Source organism: Podarcis gaigeae, assembly GCF_964106915.1.
Source record: "Podarcis gaigeae genome assembly, chromosome: 8".
Taxonomy (NCBI): Eukaryota; Metazoa; Chordata; class Lepidosauria; order Squamata; family Lacertidae; genus Podarcis; species Podarcis gaigeae.
In genome coordinates this window covers 71335046-71354741 of record NC_139684.1, presented here as the reverse complement: position 1 = coordinate 71354741, position 19696 = coordinate 71335046, and the positions used below count along the sequence as shown (strand labels likewise).

General features: G+C 44.1%; 1 protein-coding gene across 2 annotated transcripts in view; it reads left to right on the top strand.

The window, feature by feature from the left end:
• APLP1 (amyloid beta precursor like protein 1) overlaps positions 1 to 19696 on the top strand; it is a 51144-nt gene that overhangs the window by 29065 nt on the left and 2383 nt on the right. The window contains exons 13-16 of one of the 2 annotated variants that reach the window (XM_083751059.1): positions 6711 to 6734; positions 6900 to 6967; positions 8521 to 8589; positions 17785 to 17928. In XM_083751059.1, the coding sequence (XP_083607185.1) occupies positions 6711 to 6734; positions 6900 to 6967; positions 8521 to 8589; positions 17785 to 17928 (305 nt within the window). The remainder of the gene's footprint in view (positions 1 to 6710; positions 6735 to 6899; positions 6968 to 8520; positions 8590 to 17784; positions 17929 to 19696) is intronic. The other variant, XM_083751060.1, reaches the window with a different exon arrangement.

Genomic DNA, 19696 nt, shown 5'->3' with positions numbered 1-19696 from the left:
GAGCTTTTAGTTTTGGGCAGGGTGGGAGAAAGTGAGCAAGGGAGAATATTATGTAAAGAAAAAGGATAGAGAGATGTTTTCCACCCTCTCTCATAATATTAGAAGCCAGGATCTTTCAATGAAGCTGAATGTTTGAATCATAGAATCAGAATCATAGAGTTGGAAGAGACCACAAGGGCCATCGAGTCAAACCCCCTGCCAAGCAGGAAACACCATCAGAGCACTCCTGACATATGAAGATTCAAGACAGATACAAGAAAGTGCTTATTCACACAGCACATAGTTAATGGCCACAAGCCTGCGTGGATTTAAAAGAGGGTTAGGCAAATTCTTGGAAGACAGAGCTGCCAATGGCTACTAATCAATTTTATGGAGTTGTTATTAGTGTACAAAGCCCTGAACAGTCGGAACCCACACGCTTGAAAGAGTGCCTCCCCCAATACGTACAAGTCCTGCCTCTTCATCTTTGTGGGAGGGGCTCTGCTTGTGATTCCACCAATGGACATGGCCTTTGGCGTAGCAATGTGTGGCAGGGCCTTCTCTGTGGCTGCCCCTATTGCAAAATTGCCTCCTGATGGAGATCCAATTGAGCCCCACCCTGATTTCCGATGGGCAGCAGTTTAAGACCTATCTATTTATTTGGGCCTTTGGTGTATAGTCAGATGGGAGGTTGAGTGTCCAGTTGTTTTCTTTCCGCTGTATTGCATCTAATGATTTAACCTTTCTGTGTTTATTGTTTGGATGCTGATTTTATCTGTATGATTATTGTTAGACCGCCTGGGCTCCTTCTGGAAGCAGGGTGGGATATAAGAATAATAAAGAAGTGAAAATAATGATGGCTGTGTACTACCTCCCAATATTGAAGGGGATATGCCTCTGAATACCAATTACTGGGGGGCACAAGTGGATAGGTTGCTATTGGACTCAGCTTTCAGGCTTCCCGGAGGCATCTGATTGGCCACTGTGAGAACAGGATGCTGGACTGTTTAAGGATAGCTCAGTTGGTTAGAGCATGGTGCTAATAACGCCAAGGTTGCAGGTTCAGTACCTGCATGGGACAGCTGCATATTCCTTCATTGGATGGGGTTGGACTAGATGATCCTCGGGATCCCTTCCAACTCTACAATTATACGATTTTATGACTAGAAGGATCTTGTTCTCTTATGTTCACAAACCCAATCCTGATCAGGCCCTCCTACAACAACAATTTAAACCAGTGTTTCCCAAACTTAGGTCTCCAGTTGTTTTTGGACTACAGCTCCCATCATCCCCAGCTAGCAGGACCGATGGTCAGGGATTATGGGAAACGTGGTCCAACAACACTGATTTAAACAATGCAGTGGTAAGACTCAGCACACTGAATGCGTTTCCTTGTTTAATAGCATGGTCTAATTGGACCCTGTGAGAGTGCAGCATAACCAAAGCTGAGCTGGGATTTGAACTTGCATCTCAATGCCCAGTCTTAGACACGCAGCAGAATGAAGTGTTGGAATCGACTGCAGCGAGGCATCACGCCCTTTTGAGTGCTCCCCTATGTTAAAAGCTCCCCGCAAACAGAGAATGAGCTCAGCAGACAGACAGGCTAGAGCTCTGCTGTTCTGCTTTGCTACTTGCTGAGTGTGTAACATGAGGAAGCATTCCAAAGCAGTATCCCCCACCTGTAGTCTGAAGAGGTTGCAGTTCCAAGACTTTTTTCAGATCCTAAGCAGTGACATCATCTTCTGGAGCACCGTGGGGGGGGGGGGGTAACTGATGGACTTTGTTCTTCTTCTGGCAAGTGAATTAGGTAGTAGCTAGACTTTCATGTTTGCTTGTGACAGAGTATCATAGAGGAAGTCAGGGAATGAGGAAAAATAATCAGAGGCTGGAGACGTCGTTCCTTTTATTTTGATAGGGTTCCTTTTTCATGTCTTCAGTTTTTGAATAGCAACATTTCTTTACTTGGTTGCTGGCATTTCTGATTTAAAAACTAAAGTTTGCACTTCAGTTGGCTGAAGTGTGTTTATCGGTGTGTTTTTAGAAGTTGAACCATGGGTAGGCAAACTAAGGCCCGGGGGCCGGATCCGGCCCAATCGCCTTCTAAATCCAGCCTGCGGACGGTTCAGGAATCAGTGTGTTTTTTATATGAGTAGAATGTGTGCTTTTATTTAAAATGCATCTCTGGGTTATTTGTGGAGCATAGGAATTCCTTCTCCCCCCCCCCCCTTCAAAATATAGTCCGACCCCTCACAAGGTCTGAGGGACAGTGGACTAGCCCCCTGCTGAAAAAGTTTGCTGACCCCTGAGTTGAACCTACACAATGAGAAGGTCAATGGAGCTACTCCTAGGAAACGAAGCATAGGATTGCAGTGGTGTTAATCTTAATAAATTGTGATTGTGTTAATGTGCTACTGTGCGTTCCCATAATAATGCCTGCATTTTTGGACTTGGGGTGTGTCTATAGGGGCCCTTGCACTTTACCACTTTGCCATGTATCACAATAATAATAATAATAATAATAATAATAATAATAATAATAATAATAACAACAACAACAACAACAATAATGATTTATTATTTATACCCTGCCCATCTGGCTGGGCTTCCCCAGCCACTCTGGGCGGCTTCCAAAAAAATATTAAAATACTGTAATACATCAAGCATTAAAAGCTTCCCTAAACAGGGCTGCCTTCAGATGTCTTCTAAAAGTTTGGTAGTTGTTGTTCTCTTTGACATCTGATGGGAGGGCGTTCCAGAGGGCGGACGCCACTACCCAGAAGGCCCTCTGCCTGGTTCCCTGTAGCTTTGCTTCTCGCAATGAAGGCCCTCGGCGCTGGACCTCAGCGTCCAGGTAAAATGATGGGGGTGGAGACGCTCCTTCACTTTACCACTGCTTCTCTTGTGTATGGACCCAACCTGGGTCCAAACACCAGCAGTCATCGAAAGCATTCCCGTTCTTAGAAGAAAATTCTGCTGGCGGCTTTTGCAGATGCTCACCTGTTCAGCCCAAGGCATCTCCGGTGCAAGTGACCGGCAATGGGGAAGACCCTCTGCATGAGACTTTGGAGGGCCATTGTCAATCTGAGTAGGCAGTACTCTTCCATTTGAGGAAGGGCCCCATTGGCTCAGTGGTAGATAATCTGCCTTGCCTTGCAGAAGCTCCCAGGTTCAAACCCCAGCATCTCCAGGCAGGGCTGGGACAGACTCTTCTGTGAAACCCCGGAGAGCGCTGCCAGTCAGAGTGGACAGTACTGAGCAAGATGGGCCAGTGGTCTGGCTTGGTGTAAGGTAGCTTCCTTTGTGCTGGACAAGATGAGGAAACAGCAGGCCTGGCAAAAGGCAATTCCCTGTGCCTGTCTTCTGCAATCTGCAAGCCTCATTGGAAGGTCCTAGGTTTCAGGAAGAAACTTATTTCACTGAAGCCCTTTCTGCTTGTGTAACAAGAAAGGATGAGAAAATCTGTCTGTTTCAGTTTCTCTCTGCTACTAATTTTTCTCATCTTAAATTCAGTTTACTAGATTTTTGCATCAGTTTGTGAATCTTTTTTTTAAACTCGTGAAAATGCATCAACATTTTAGTTGTGTACATTTCTGCTAATATACCCATTTTTGCAAGTGATTTTCCCCATCATAGAATTGTAGAGTTGGAAGGGATCTTGAGGGTCGTCTGGTCCAACCCCCTGCATTGCAGGAATCTTTTGCCTAAGATGGGGCTCAGGCCCACGACCTGGAGATTCAGAGTCCCACGCTCTACCACCTATTAGATCATTTTTGCATGTTTTGTGTGTTATTTTGCAGTCAGAGATGCATTTTATGTACACTTTCTCCCAATTTGCACATTTTTGGGATGTGCAGATTTTGAAAGACAGCTGTTGTTTTGCAAAAGCCTGATACAGATAATCTCTCTTCCAATGCAAACTGAACTGAATTTCTCACCTCCCGCCCCTCGCCCAATGCTAGCAGCAGTATGATCTGGACATGTTTAACATCAGTTATCCTGTGGTGATAACCTAAGTTATATTGCAGCCAGAAATGTTGTGGTCTAAGGGGATTTTGTTGCGGGGAGCCAAAACCCAGCCGTGTACAGGAGATATTTTACTCAGTGTCTCACAAAGCAGCAATACAGCTCACCAGCTTTTAAAACAGAGCTTGCCTAATGGGGTTAGAGTTGTTTGCTTGCACTGATGCTTATGAGCAATTGAGTAAAATACCTACGTGCTTCTTCTTTTTTGTTCTGTCTCCACAAGCAAAAGGTCTGACTTCTGTCTAATGAAAGCAGAACGTTCTAGGGAAGGGGATATCTTTAGAGGAGGTCAGACCCCAGGAGCACTCTGTTGGCTATAATCTTATAATAACCCTTTGGTTCATGTCAACCATTCAATTTGCTTGTATGAGTTCAAAGCATGAATGGTAAAAATAATAATGCTCTCTGGGGTGTGCAACTCGCCTCTTGCTTTATCCTGGATTAATAAGAGATTCTGTAGCACAACAGCAGCGATGCCGTCTCCTCTGGTATGCAGAGTTGGGCGGAGGGAATGGCACAGTTCCCTAGAGGAAAACAGCAGCCTATGAATGAACTAAGAGAAAAGAGGGTGACTGATGCAGTGATCTTATTATGCTGGATGGCTGCTACACCAGAACGATCACCTCTGTGATGTGAACGGTGCTCCAAAGAGGCAAAGTCGACAGCGTACAACAGCAGCTGTAGGAATGAACGCGCACAGAGCAACATGGACGGCCAGCATTGCCAGGAACTCCTGCTGCTACCTATTAATCATTGCTTTACGCACTGACGGTGCCTCGAGGCTACCTGCGCGAAGAAGGGGCCAATCGGAAGGTGCAGAAGAGCAAATTGCTAGGCTGAGGCTGCCTTCCCCGTCCCAGGCACCCTCATGCTCTCGTTCATTGGCATTCTCCCTGACGTCCACATTTCTGGCCCTAACCGCTTGAGGGGAAAGGCAGTGAAGTCATTGCGACAATAGTTCTGTGTCCAACAGGGAGTGTTGCATCAGAATCACGTCTCCAGTTTTGCTGCATGTATCCTGCAAGGGTCCCCAGTCATGGGTCCACGAATGTAAGGAGACGTATCAGATGTTGGGAGAGTGACCCTTCCCCATATTTGTTTTTGTCTCCCTGCTTGCCACCAGCTGCGGTTTTTATTTTCTTCAGATGGTGTCTAAACGATGATATCTCATGATGGGGAGGGCGCAATGCCCTTGTTCTCTGGTGTGCAGAAAGTGGACAGAGATCTGGGTTTTTCTTGCTCACTGGAACGTGGAGTCTCAACAAATCGAAACAAAGTCCTTCCCGGTTCAGCTAGCCTTTTAAGTAGTCATCTTTCCTGGTCTGCATCTTTATTAGAATGTTTTTTGTACGTTCTGATTGTTTTATATTTTGTGGATTTACTGCCCAGGGCTCCTTCAGGAGGAAGAGTGGGAGATACATTTTATTATTAATAATAATAATAATAGTAATAGTAGTAGCAGTAATAATAAAAGGTTGTCAGGGCTGACAAACTACTTCACACAGTGCATAGTTCAACTGCGTCATTCATCACCACAAGGTATAGCGATGGCCACTAAACGTGGACAGCTTCCCATGGAGGTGAGACAAATTCATGGGGAATGAAGCTATCAATGTCAACTAGCTATTATGCCTGTGTACTGCCTCCAATATGCCTCTGAACACCGGTCACTGGAGATCACGAGTGGGAGAGGTCTCTTGAACTGTGTCCTGCATCTGGGCTTCCTGTATGCTGGACTAGATGGGCCTTTGGTCTAATCCAGCAGCGCTCCTTTTATGTTCTTAACTTTCTTTTTCTGGCATGCCTTGTTTCAATGGCTTTCAAACATTTTTTGCCTGTAGAAGGAATTCTTTCTTCCACCAATGTGTTTGCCTCAGGAAGAGCCCCTTAAATATCAGTTGTGGAATTCTGATTCAGTATAGAAGGTTCTGGAACATCTTCTTGCTATTCCCATGGGTGCAATAGACCACACACTCAGAACTCACCCAATGAGAGTGAGAGGAAGTGATAACCAAAGCATCTTTCAGGGAAGCTTTTCTGCCATTGCTGGTCTTCTCTTTGAGGGGAACCCCAGATTAGGGGTGAGGTAGGCAAATTTATCTAATTCACACTTCCTGAAACAATATGCAAACCGAAACACAGACATCCTTTCACATGTGAAAGTTTCTGAATTTTGTAGTGAAGTTCTCCAGCCAAGTAATGTGTACAAAAAATAACATACTAGGGTAAAGTATGCAAAAAAGTGCACATTTTAATGAAAATAACATACAAAAATGCATTGTTTACAAAAAAGAAACCACTTTACTTTAATGTGTATGTTACAAACATTGCATACAAAAATCTCTGTGGATAAATTTGCAATAAAATCCTGGCGAATTTTCCTGAGAACCTTTTAAAAAGAGATTTGCAAATTGATATGGGAAGGTGGAGAGCTGAATTTAAGATTTGAAAAATGGGGAATTGAGGGAAACCAAAACAGATAGGTTAGCACCTGTCCCTACCCCAACCACTAATGATACCATGTCCAGTGAATCTGCAGTGCTCCTTCAAACACAGCTTGAAAACCAGTTGCCCTACTTGCTAGCTTTGCCTTCTGCTATCTCAACACCCTTGGCCTCAAACTTGTCTTCTTTTTTCCTTTTTCTGTTCTTTTCTTTCTTTATGCTATGCTTAATCTCTCCTCCTGCTGCTCTGTGGGGAACGGGCAGATTCTGAACAAACGGACAAGAAAGGTGAGTGCCCCACTCCCATATACAACACCACCTCCATGTGAGTTTTGGTGGTGTGGGGGGAGAAGAGTTTTGGGTCGTTTGTTGTCCAGAATAACTCCATGCCAGAGTAAATGGTGATACCTGAGATGCTTAATGACTTGAGACCTCTGTTCCTCTGTTCCACAGCTTCAGGGCTGGCAGAATATGACTATCCAACCAGTGACAAGGCCTTGCTGTATGAATATGAACGTAAGGTAAGCTGGATGTTTCTGTTGCATTCATTGTTTTTATTAATATTTACAGCCTTCCTGTACTCCAAGCAGCTCAAGGTGATGGTTCCCCTACCACAACTCTCATTTCAGCCTCACAATAACCCTGTGAGATATTCTGAGACCCACTCTATCTTTAAAGCACATCCCTCCCACCCAAGAATTCTGGGTACTGTGGTTTCTTAAGGGTTGCTGATTATTATAACTCCATGAGGAGTAAACTACAGTGCCCAGAATTCTTTGAGGGAAAGCGTGCTTGAATTTGTACACAGCCTGAGAGACATACTTTCTGGCTCAAGGTCAACCAGTGAGTTGAATGGGGTTTTGAGCTTGAGTCTCCTCAGTCCTAGCCTGACACCCTGTCTAGGCACCACAACTCTCTCGCTAACATTTTATCTTCTTACTTTTATTAGCTGTGTGAGTAAGTGTGGCTGGTTGCTTTCAAAATCAAAAATGGCCTTAGTCATCTTGCAACTTCTAGGGATAGCAGGTCTCAGATGCCTACCAAACTCTCTGATGTGTTGGCTTTCCAAATGGAGGGAGAATTTTAGGCCATGAGGTTCTGAAAACAAATAGTACCCCATGGGGATGTTGACGTACTGTGGTTTGGTGGATGGGCTGTACCACATTTCCTCCCCACATGTTTTGAGCTGCCTCTGTCAAGCATGAATTGGGGAAATGCTGGGCTCTTTTAAGTCAAAGATGACTGGGGTCAGGAACTGTGTGTGTGTGTGTGTGGTTGGGTTGGCATTTCAAGGGGAACCTACCCAATTCTCACTTCCTGAAACTATATGCAAATTGAAATGCAGCCATCCTTCATAACTCCCCATTCTCTGAAAATAGCCATTCTGTTCTCCAACCAAGTAACTTGTACAAAAGTTGGAGTTGCTAGGTAAAGTGGCCATAAGGATGCATATGTAAGTAAAAACATCATACAACCATGCAAAATATTCCTACCTTGCAGAGGGTTGGACTAGATGACTCTTGTGGCCCCTTCCAACTCTACTATTCTATGATTATACTGGGGGAAATTGCTTGCAAAAATGTGTATATTAGAAGAAGCTCTCAAAAAAATGCTGATAATTTTTCATGAGGACTTCTTTAAAAATCATTTTAAAACTGATGTGGAGAACAAAACCTAAGCTCTTGAAGGGGGAAAATAACAAACAGAAAGAAACCAAAACTGATCTGGCCCTCCAGATGTTGTTGGACTCCTGTTATTAAAATTATTATTCATTTTTTTACCAGTAGGTCCTAGTGTAAGTTACAACCATTTAAAAACCAATATTGAAAACATAACTGGCCATTGGCGATGTTGACTGGGATGGATGGGAGTAGGAGTCCAGCAATGTCTGGAGGAAGCCCAACTGTTTAGAGCTGATATGAGTTGGAGTCCAGCTATTTACGCTAGATGACAGCTGCCCTATGTTGCTGGAGGGATTCGGTGCTGAGGAGAGGGGAAACACTGCTTTGAAGTCTCCTTTTTCTCCCTTAGCCCTTCCAAAATCTAAGTATCTCCTCCTCTCCCCTCACCACAGGTCAATGTGTCCGCCTCAGATGTCAAAGGCATGGTGTACAAGTCCCAAGAGATCCAACGTGACGAGCTGGTAAGTGGCTTTGGAGCCAGCCAGAAACAACTGCACCTCGCCATCCCACCTGGTCAGGTGTGCATCCAACCCCACACCCTCCCTTATGTGCATTCTGTACCCTGTTTTCATCCATCCAGACTCATCTGTTTCCCCACTCCACATCACAGACTAAGGCCCAAACTAGAAGAAACACCTGTCACCTAGAATGCAAGCTTTTTCAACAAAAATAAAGTAGCTGGGGAGAGACATTTAGTTTGACCCTGAGAGCTGGGTGAAGTGGCCGTCATTTATCTCCCTATTTATTTTTTAAAACTGGGCATTGAGGCCTGCCTCTCTCTCTCTCTCTCTCTCTCTCTCTCTCTCTCTCTCTTTTCAGTGGTTCAAAGCTATTCTGTCATGTGATCATGCGTAGGTATGGGAGAACGTATGCAGCAAGTAAAAATATGCTTCTGAAGGCAATTCTCCCTCCTTTAAATTCATGAATGAGCTTCCTGGAATCACTCCCGAGTTTTCAGCACACTAGGCCCAGACCACAGATGGAAGTAGTGGTGTGGTGGCAGGTTGAGATGTAGAGGGTGGAGGCCGCTCCCTGAGATAGTTCAGTGGCGGACAGAGCAAGTCCTCTGCAGGCAGGAGGCCCCAGTTCCATCCCTGACACCTTCAGGTGATGAAGCCTGTGCCTGAGGCTTGGGACATAGAGAGAGGCCTTGTAATGAGTCCAGACATCGGTGCAACTCAGCCCCACTTGAGTATACAGCCACAAATGGATTGGCATCAGTTCTCTAGGGCTTTATAGAGGAGTCTTGGTCAGACCACACCTGGTGTCCTGTGTCTACTTCTGGACACCACAATTTTAGAAGGATGTTGACAAGCTGGAACATGTTCAAAGGAGGGCATTAAAGATGATTAAGGCGCTGGAAACCAAGTCTTATGAGGAGCGGTTGAAGGAGCTGGGTATGTTTAGCCTGGAAAAGAAGAGACTGAGAGGAGATAGGATACCCATCTTCAAATACCCCAAGCGCTGTCCTATGGAAGATGGAGCAAGCTTGTTTTCTCTTGCTCTGGAGCATAGGACTTGACCAACGATCCTCTCGTCTAACCCCTTGCAATGCAGGAATGTTGCTGGACTCCAGTTTCTGTGTGCCCCAGCAAGCCAATGGCCAATGGTCAGGGATGGTGGAGGGATAAGGAGGTCAGCAACATCTGGAGGAACACCACACTGTCTACCCTTGACCCTAAGGCTTCCAACATCATACCCAGTTGTTGATTTCTTTTTAATTAAAAAAAAAACTAGTAGAATGTTAGCATTTCTGTAGCTCTTCTAAAGCCCTGAAACTCCAAGGCAAAGCAGCTGAGTGCATGGACAAATTTCCCAGCTAGCAGATGTTTGGCACCGTCAACTTTGGCACTATCAATCACCTCTGGGTGGATGGGAAAGGGGTGCTTAGATGCAGTTCCTCTATCACCACCACCTCCCCAAAATGGTACTGGATGCTGTCGAAACTGGCAGCGCCAAGCATCTGTTAAGCAGGTGTGCGTGGCATCCCATGTTCTGCAAATGGGAATAGCGCTGGATCCATGAGCTTTGGCCATGCCCATTTCTGCACATGTGGTCATTATTCAGCAAGGCAAACATCTCTCACAATCTGGGCTTCGAAGCACGGATTGCCCTTGTTGGATCCGGGTTCTAAAGTTACTCCCTCCCCCCCTTTTTTTTTCTTTTTTTGCTTTTAACTTTAGTTCCTTTCAGAACTCTTGGGAGAATTCCATCTGCTCCTGGTGATTTATGAGTTTAATCTATCCGTTTGCTCTAAAATGTCCTCCAAAGACGATTCAGTTTCTGTCATTTCTTCAGATTTATTGCCTTCATGGGGAACAGCTTGGGTGTATCTCACCAACCTTGTCTTTGTCTAAGACAGATGCAAAGCACTCATTTAACTTCTCTGCAATATTTCTGTCGTCCTTAAGTGCTTTTTTTACATCTTGATGGTCTAATGACCCAAGCAATTCTCCCTGGCAGGCTTCCTGCTTCTAATGTAACCCTTTTAAAATTCTTCTCCTTGGGCTTTTATGTCTCTATCTAGATGCTTCTCATTCTTCCTTTTTCTTCCTCTGTTCCTTCCCCCCTCCCCCCCTTCTCCTACCTTATTAGGCATTTTATTACGTTTCAGCTGATAGAATTTCAGCTCCTTCATTTCCCTTCATTTGGGCTGAATCTCCACTTTTAGAAAAGGACATTTTCTCAACGTTATTCAAGTCAGTGCTCTTGGATCTTTATTCAGAAAGGCTTTAAAATGTGCATCGGCAAAATTTCCTAGTGGGATATCTTAGGAATTGCTCTTTTGGAAAACAAAGAAAGAAACCTCTCCCTTCTGTAATGATTATTTCATCCTTGTTAATAGTAGGGAAGGGGAGAAACTCAATTTTCTTTGCATTTTAATGAGCAGCTACCTATTTCACACTTCTTGAAACAAAACACAGCTGTTCTTTGAAATTCACACATCCCTGAATTTTGCAATGCATTTCTCCAAACAGGCACAAACTTTGCATATATATGGAGAAACTGTCTAAAATTCATAGTTCATGAATATAACATACAAATGCATTACATATTGGGAAACTGTTTTGCAAAGATCTATATAGCAGGCAAATCTGCATTCCAAAATTTGTTAGAAATTTGCACTAAAATGCTGACAGATTTTTTAAAGTTTTTTTGTTTTTTACAAAAAAAAGAAGGAAATTGCAAACTACTGCAGAAACATAAAGAACTTAATTTAAGGGTGGCATAGATTTCATTTCATGCATATATTAGCATTACGTGGCTAGACTGCTACATTGCAAAATTTGGGGAAGTGTGAATTTCAAGAGATAGGTGTGTTTCAGTCTGAATATTGTTTCAGAAAATGTGGTGGGTTTGACTTTAAAAGCAAATAATCAAATTTCTTCCCCACACCCCCTACCCCTCTTTTGTGTGGCGGCCATTCATATATTTTTCTTTCTTTCTGTACAAATGTGTATGTACACGGAATGACCTTATTTGTTTGGTCCAACTTTTTGGGATACAGAAATTGTGTCTGCTCCTTCTAGCCAATATTCATTTCCTAGCCTGTTGCAGCTTGAAGCACTTCTCCGAGTATCTCCTTTGATGTTGATGTTGTTGTTGTTGTTGTCCTGCGTACAAAAGCCATTCTCTGGCTTCTGTCTTTGCCGCATTCTGTTCAAGCCATAGAATCCAAAGCAGGGAGGTACAGAATGGGAGCAGATTGGGAGAGCCAGTGTGGTGTAGTGGTTAAGAGCGGTAGACTCGTAATCTGGTGAACCGGGTTACCTGCTGGGTGACCTTGGGCCAGTCACACTTCTCTGAAGTCTCTCAGCCTCACTCACCTCACATAGTGTTTGTTGTGAGGGAGGAAGGGAAAGGAGAATGTTAGCCGCTTTGAGACTCCTTCGGGTAGTGATAAAGCGGGATATCAAATCCAAACTCTTCTTCGTCTTCTTAATGAACTGATTTTGGGCAAAGCACTAAACCATAGATTAGCAATTTGAGGGTGAGCTGAGAAGAGTCCCTTCCCCTTGGTGTTGCCATGAAGAGAAATTCAGAAGCTTTTGCTTCTGTTCTAGATTAACTGCAGTATTAGCATGTTGTCTGAACCCAGACCAGACTGTGGTTAATCTTAAATAAGATTAGTGAAAACAAGCCAAATGACAGTGTCCCCCAAAGGGGAGAATTTTATTTCTGTAAAGCATTTGTGTCCTGCTCTTCAGCCCGGAGTGTCTTTCATGAAATCAGTTGAAACAAGACAGTCCCTACCTGCAGGCATACTATCTTACAGAGGGCCTTCTTCATAGTGGCACCTTCCCTCTGGAACGGCCTCCCTTCAGATGTCAAGGAGATAAAGAACTGCACAACTTTTAGAAGACATCTAAAGGCAGCCCTTTATTGGGAGGTTTTTAATGTTTGATGTTTCATTATGTTTTTATATATGCTGTAAGCCACCCAGAGTGGCTGGGGAAACACAGTCAGATAGGCGGAGTATTATTATTATTATTATTATTATTATTATTATTATTATTATTACTGACAAACATGACGCACAAGGAGAAAGGGACAAGGAGGGAAGAGGAATAACTCAGGCACCACATTTCTGGAAGACTGTGTTCAATAAGATCACTCCAGGCACTGATGATTCCGAAGTTGAGAAGAAGCAGAAACATGCCCCATATCCATGGTCTTGCCTATATGCAGACACTTGATTTTGTGCCGTAGAAGTCAGTGCAACCATCCGTTTTAAACAGACTAAAGCTTAAACACCCCTGCCACACTGCTACGCCCGAAGAACTTTTAATAATTGATCGCCATTTATGAGCGGGCTCGGGGTCTGACTTTGAGTCAGGGCTTTAGACCTGCGACACATGATGAAATAAGGAAGGGAAGGCTTCAGAGCATGCACAGAGTTCCTTAAGCAAGTATTCTCATCAGGGATGAAAAGGAGGGATTGATGGGCAAGGATGGCCAACTATCAGGGATGCTGTACAAGTGACTTTCCTACATTGGTGGAGGGTTAGACTAGAGGATCTTTTGAGGTCCTTTCTGACTCTGTGATTATAAGTGCTATTGGCTCATCGAAGCCTTATGCACATTTTGTCTTTTAAGGTCTTTATGATGCTCTTGGTTATTTGCCGAATTTCAAATCCCCATTCGAGTCAGTTGACTCTGTGCCCCGTGTACATCTGTTGTAATATAAACCTCCAGCTACACCATGGCCTCTGCTTTCTCTGTTGTGGCTGGTTGTTAGTTCAGCTCTTTTCCAAAAGGATCACTGGCATCAGATTACTCTGCGGGAAGCAGGGTGATCCGGTTTGCTTCTCTGCAGAATCCCAAACCAAAGAGAACTTTATCCTAAGGGAGTTGGGTGTTTTGTTTTGTGTTCTGTGACTGAGGTCACCCTCTGCTTTGTGTCGCTTTTTGCTTCCTGGTTTATAGATTTTTTCAAATTGCGCTTGAAGGAAAGGTCACTTCTGCTACATTTCTTTTGTTTGTGGGCCTTAAAGGAGTTTTCTTAGGGGAGCAATTGGAGATGGAAGTGTTGGCTTTCCAGTAAGGGCAAAACTGGGAACTGTCATCCAGTTGGCTTGGCCACAGACGTCCTTTGTTTTCTGCAAAACCAAGTGATGGCAATCAGTTAAGGTGCCTTGACAAGGGATGCTAAAGTTGAGTTTTTGCCTGTTCTTTTTTAATAATAATAATATAAATAACCCACCTTCTCCACATAGCAAAATGGCATAGAAAGTAGAAGCACCATTTTGCAAACTGAAAAAGTCTTCATTCCAGCCCCATGTAGCTTTTACATCTGAATTACAGATGCAGGAACTGGAAACATTGACTTAAGAATCATTTGCGAAAATGGCCTTGGGCAGGAGAACAAATCCCGTTTTATTTCTGCTCTGAATGCCTGACGAATGCTGCTGGGATCAAAAGCTTACTCAGAGCGCTGTGGAACTTTGCAGCAGTTGATGTAATCTTTACCTAATCCTTTTCTTCTTAGTAAGTAATGCCTTTTGTAAGTGCAAATTCCATCCCAGTCTTTATCCGCACAACAGCCCTGTGAACAAAGCCCCTACTCTCACTTTTTAACAGGTCAGAACCAAGGCAGTAAGTGGCTTGCCATTGGCTTCATCGTGATCGGTGCCTTTCTACGCATTTCATGGCAGAAAACTGACATTTGCCACGAGTGGCGTAGTGCTCTGGGGTTGGGGAGGTCAAAGGCCCATTAGTATTTCTGTAGCAGGGTCCCTCTCTCCAGGGTCCTAGAGACACCCCATCAGGGTTTGTTGTTGTTGTTTAGTCGTTTAGTCGTGTCCGACTCTTCGTGACCCCCTGGACCAGAGCACACCAGGCACTCCTGTCTTCCACTGCCTCCTGCAGTTTGGTCAAACTCATGCTGGTAGCTTCGAGAACACTGTCCAACCATCTCGTCCTCTGTCGTCCCCTTCTCCTTGAGCCCTCAATCTTTCCCAACATCAGGGTCTTTTGCAGGGAGTCTTCTCTTCTCATGAGGTGGCCAAAGTATTGGAACCTCAGCTTCAGGATCTGTCCTTCCAGGGAGCACTCAGGACTGATTTCCTTCAGAATGGATAGGTTTGATCTTCTTGCAGTCCATGGGACTCTCAAAAGTCTCCTCCAGCACCATAATTCAAAAGCATCAATTCTTCGGCGATCAGCCTTCTTTATGGTTCAGCTCTCACTTCCATACATCACTACTGGGAAAACCATAGCTTTTCAGGGTTTGTAGTATGCTTCAAAGCTGAGCATCTAGGAACCACCGGAAACACAAGGTGCTTCAATTTCAAGAGAATGGTGTGTGAGTTCTGTAACATCCAATGAAAACACAACATCTCGCTCCAAAAGGAGATATTGGAGCACTCCAAATCATTTGCTAACCTACGTGCACACAAAAAATGGCAGATCTAGCTGAAAGGAAACATAAGGAAATCTGCACTGATGGTTGCAATGCGTGCTAGATTATACAATAATCTTATAATTGTACAATAATAATAATAATCTTAGAAGTGAGGAGCAACCAACACTAGTTCTCTGATGATTGTGCCTATATTATTGCTCCCTATAATAAACCCTCAACCAGCTGAGCTTAATGTCATCTTAGAAGTAGAGGTTGTCTAGGACACAGTTGTCAAGAACCTGTGAACTTCCAGGACTTCGGTAATGTTTTGCTTTCAGTTTTGCCGAAATAGAGAAGAAATACTAGTGTAGCGTCAGGAAGTGATACTTTTTAGTGCAGGAATTCAGGTCCTCTATTGGTGTGGTAGTAGGGCCCATCAAAAATAAACCAGTCATTTCTTCATACTTGAACTGGGCTGCAGAAATATATACATGTGTAAAAGGGCATGTTCCAGCCGGGCAAAGGCACTCAAGGGTACAGAGCGTGGCTGGTGAGGCTAATGTCTTGGAGAAAGAATGTGGCCTACATAGAAGGCCAAATTCTGCAACCAGTGGGATGTTATGCAAGTTGAGAAGAAGAAAAGCTAACTGGGTAGTGGAGGAGAATAGGCTTGCTGAACCCGTAGCAGTTCTATCCAGCTTTTTCCATTGAAGTGCTTAAGGCAGCTTATGAGAGGTGTTAAATAAGTACTGTAATACACAACATAAAACCAGCAGATAGCACATGAAAACCAAAAAATCAAAAATAGAGTTTATAACATCGGCAGGACAGCTTGCCAAAGAGAGAGAGCAGGGTCTTGGTGGGCCATTGGAGTGTCATCAGGGAAGAGTCAAGGCAGTCTTCCTCAGAAGAGGAAGGCTGGATGCAGTTACCAAGAAGGCTCTCTCTTATGTCCTAGCAAACAGTTTGCATGTTGGCAAGATTCAAAGGAGGTGCTCTCCAGAAGATCTTAATGAGCTCATATGGGAGGAAGATGTTTAACTTTCCTGGTGCTAAGCATTTAAAGGTTGCATTCGGAGGTTGCAAACTCTTATTTATCATAACAGGAACAAGTTATGGCGTGCCTTCGTCTTTCATGCTCCCTCCTTCCCTCTCCTCCTCCAACATAATTACAAGGAGCTTCATAGTTGGAAGCTTCCACATCCATTTTGGATTAACCACGGTTTAGCATTATGTCCGAAATCTAAACTGTGGTTAACCTTAACAGCTTGTTGAAACAAGCTAGCTCTGTAACCTGTGTTTGGAAGTTGGCTTGTTTAAAACAAAGCGTAGTTAAGATTAACTGCTGTTAAAAATTAATTGAACTTCAGTTTGTTGGGTTCAAGTGAAATGGCAAACCGCGGTTATTTATTTATTTTAAGTAAGAGCTTCCCAGCTTCTCGTCATAGTTTCACCAAAGGCTCACCACAGCTCATTCCGATTATTAATTTTTTTAATGTCTTTTTATGAAAGATTTTCTTGATTTACAAAAGTATGTGCAATGTCTCTCTCCCTTATTTTTTCCCCCATGTAACATTTTTACAAATCGGTTTCATTTGTTGAGACATTAGGAAGAAAAGGGGGAAAGAGGTGGAGGGGGGGAGATGAGTGGGGGTGGGGATAGGTGGCGATAGCTCATTCCGATTATGACAAACCATGTTCTATTGCGATGTCTGGGTGCAGCCAGAGTTGTTGTTGGCATCTTTGTGTCTCACAATACAATGGAGTGTGTCTCCAAGGATGAAGTCAAACCGCTGGAGGATCACAGCGCCTGCTGTGGCTGCAGAGACTGGTAACTTACAACTGGTGCCTCCTGCATTGTTTTTACTGTATTAGCAGCACCAAAGTGACCTCCCCGGGGTGCAAGCCTGGGCAGTGTGAATGGAGGCCCTGGGCTGCCCAGGCAAGAGGAGCGCCTTCTCTGCCTTCCTGATATGGTCCAAAGGAAAGCAGAGCAATACATCGGGCACCAGCTTGACTGCAGGAGTTGCTGGAAGGAGGCATACAAGGCGCCACCCAACCATCTTAAGGACTCCACTTGGGATTTGTGTAGGGTTTATTTTTTGGCCCTTTCTCCCAAAGACGTCCCAAAAGGCTGCCAGAGTATAGCTATCAGATTAACAGCAGAGCAATTCAAACCGACTTGGTCTTCATCCCAAATAGAAATGTTTTTATATAACATCTCCCATGTGCATCACTTTATTGCCACTTCCAGCTACAGATTACCTTTTTACTAGATCAGCCAGAAGGCAATGTGGGCCATGTCTGGACAATTTCATACTATAGCAATAAACACACAGCTGCTTTCTTTATTTCTTTCATGGGATCTAGACATCTTCTGTTAAAGAGAGGTTGTATCCCCTACCACTCAGCATTTGTTTCCCCTCCAGAATTTTGTCACTGGGGGAGAGGATGTCAAAGATTTTCCCAACCAACAAAGATATATTGTTGGTTGTTTGAGGGTCACGTGGGATGGTGATTGCATCACCCGAAGCCTTCCTACGATACTGATGAGGTGTGCGACATTGTCTCAACTCCCCTTAATCTTTTTGTAAAAATAAATAAATGCATTTTTATAATGCATTTATACACTCCCGAGCCACTAGAATGCTGGTTTTGAAAGAAAAGGTCCCATGTTTAGGAACTATTTTCATCTCACCCCTCCTCAGTGTTGTGGGCAATCAGCTCCTTTTGTATTGTGAGCAATCAGCTTTGGAAGAAATGAAGTGAAACTCACCTTGCTTATGATCTCATTGGATCTCTTCTTCCACAGGAGCCGGACACCTTGGTAACCATCAACAGGGGTGCCCTGATTGGCCTCCTTGTGGTGGCAGTTGCTGTTGCCATGGTGATCATCATCAGCCTCCTGATGGTTCGCCGGAAGCCCTACGGGACCATCAGCCATGGCATTGTTGAGGTACTGTTGGAAAGGACTGTCTTTTCCCCTAGGGAGGCTGGATGCATGACTGGAGAAGGGTGCTAGCTAGGTTCTTGGCGTTCAGGCTCATAAAATACCCTGAATAATAATAATAATAATAATAATAATAATAATAATAATAATACATAATTATTATTGCTATTCTTTTCTTTCCATTTGTAGAGCACTTAGTACCTGGAGAGCTCAAAGTGGTTTATATGATAGACACACACACACACACACACACACACACACACAAGTCCAATAAAAACAATGTCAAATGATGTACATCTAAAACACAGTATCCATATCCCTAAAAGCAATATAAAAAAGTCAGAGAGCATTACAAAGCAGTATAATGTAGAATCCCAGCCAACATAAAACACCCTATTCATACAACCACTCGCCTAGTCCCACACTCACACACACTCCATTTGCACAACCACTGTAACTGTTATCTCCATCAATCAATCAGCCAACTAACCATTCACACGCAAACTGCACTCAGTGGTGTAACAGCCCACATGCAAAGGGTCACTGCTGAGCATAAATATGTAAAAGGCTCTTTCTCACCTCTGAAGCACTTATGCCCTCATGCTGCACACTCCCTTGACCCTCAGTTAGTTTATCATGCCAGTCTGGGAGAAGTGATGGGGGGCAATGACATGTGGGGAGAAGGAAGGCCTGTCCCTTTCCTTTGTGATTCCCCCATCACTCTTGACACAGAGAGGTTCAGTGACCCTTGAGGTGTGTAGCCTTCCTAAGGCCAATTGTCATTGCAGTAGCTCTTGGCTACTAGTAGACCCCAAGGGCTTCCACAACTCCCTGACACACTGAACCAGGACGGCAGAGAAGAGGGTGGGGAGGGAAGGACCTATCTTCTCCAGGTGGTTAAGTAAAGGGAAAGGAGAGGAAGTGGGTTTAGGAGTCTTGGGGGAGGATGTTTTGGGCACCAGGCAAAGCTGCCCAGGAAGGGATATTTTCTAAGCCTTAGAATGGCTTGGAAAGCAAACATTAACTGTGTGTGTGTGTGTGTGTGTGTGTGTGTCTGTGTGTGTGTGTGTTTTTAATTCAGTTTTATTTCCCAGCCAATTTGAGGTGAGTGGGCCAAGTCTGCCCATCTCTAATCTAATCCAGCCCTCAGCCTGAATAAACCAAGAGTTCTCCTCAGCCCAGAGGAAAGAGTCTGTCCACCACTAGGAAAGCCATTCCAGAGCAAATGGCACTGGATGGCTCTTACTAGGGAAGCAAGCCACAAATTTCATAGAAAAGCAGGGGGAACAAAAGCAGAGTTTCTTGCCAAAATGACCTAAGGGGGGGGGGGACTCTTGAACCCAAATATGGCAATGAAGCAGACGCCAGATATAACATAATTGCCTTCCTGTAGGGAAATAAATATAGTATTTTTCCATGTAGGAATCTTGTGACAGGTAAAGCCGCCCACTAGTTTTGTACAGTGGTACCTCTGGTTACGTACTTAATTCGTTCCGGAGCTCCGTTCTTAACCTGAAACTGTTCTTAACCTGAAGCACCACTTTAGCTAATGGGGCCTCCCACTGCTGCCGCTGCGCCACCGGAGCACAATTTCTGTTCTCATCCTGAAGCAAAGTTCTTAACCCGAGGTAATATTTCTGGGTTAGCGGAGTCTGTAACCTGAAGCGTATGTAACCTGAAGCGTATTTAACCCGAGGTACCACTGTATAAGCTTTGGGGGGGGGGTCATAGCTTTCCCCTCCCAAAGAATCCTGGGATTTGTAGTTTGGCAAGA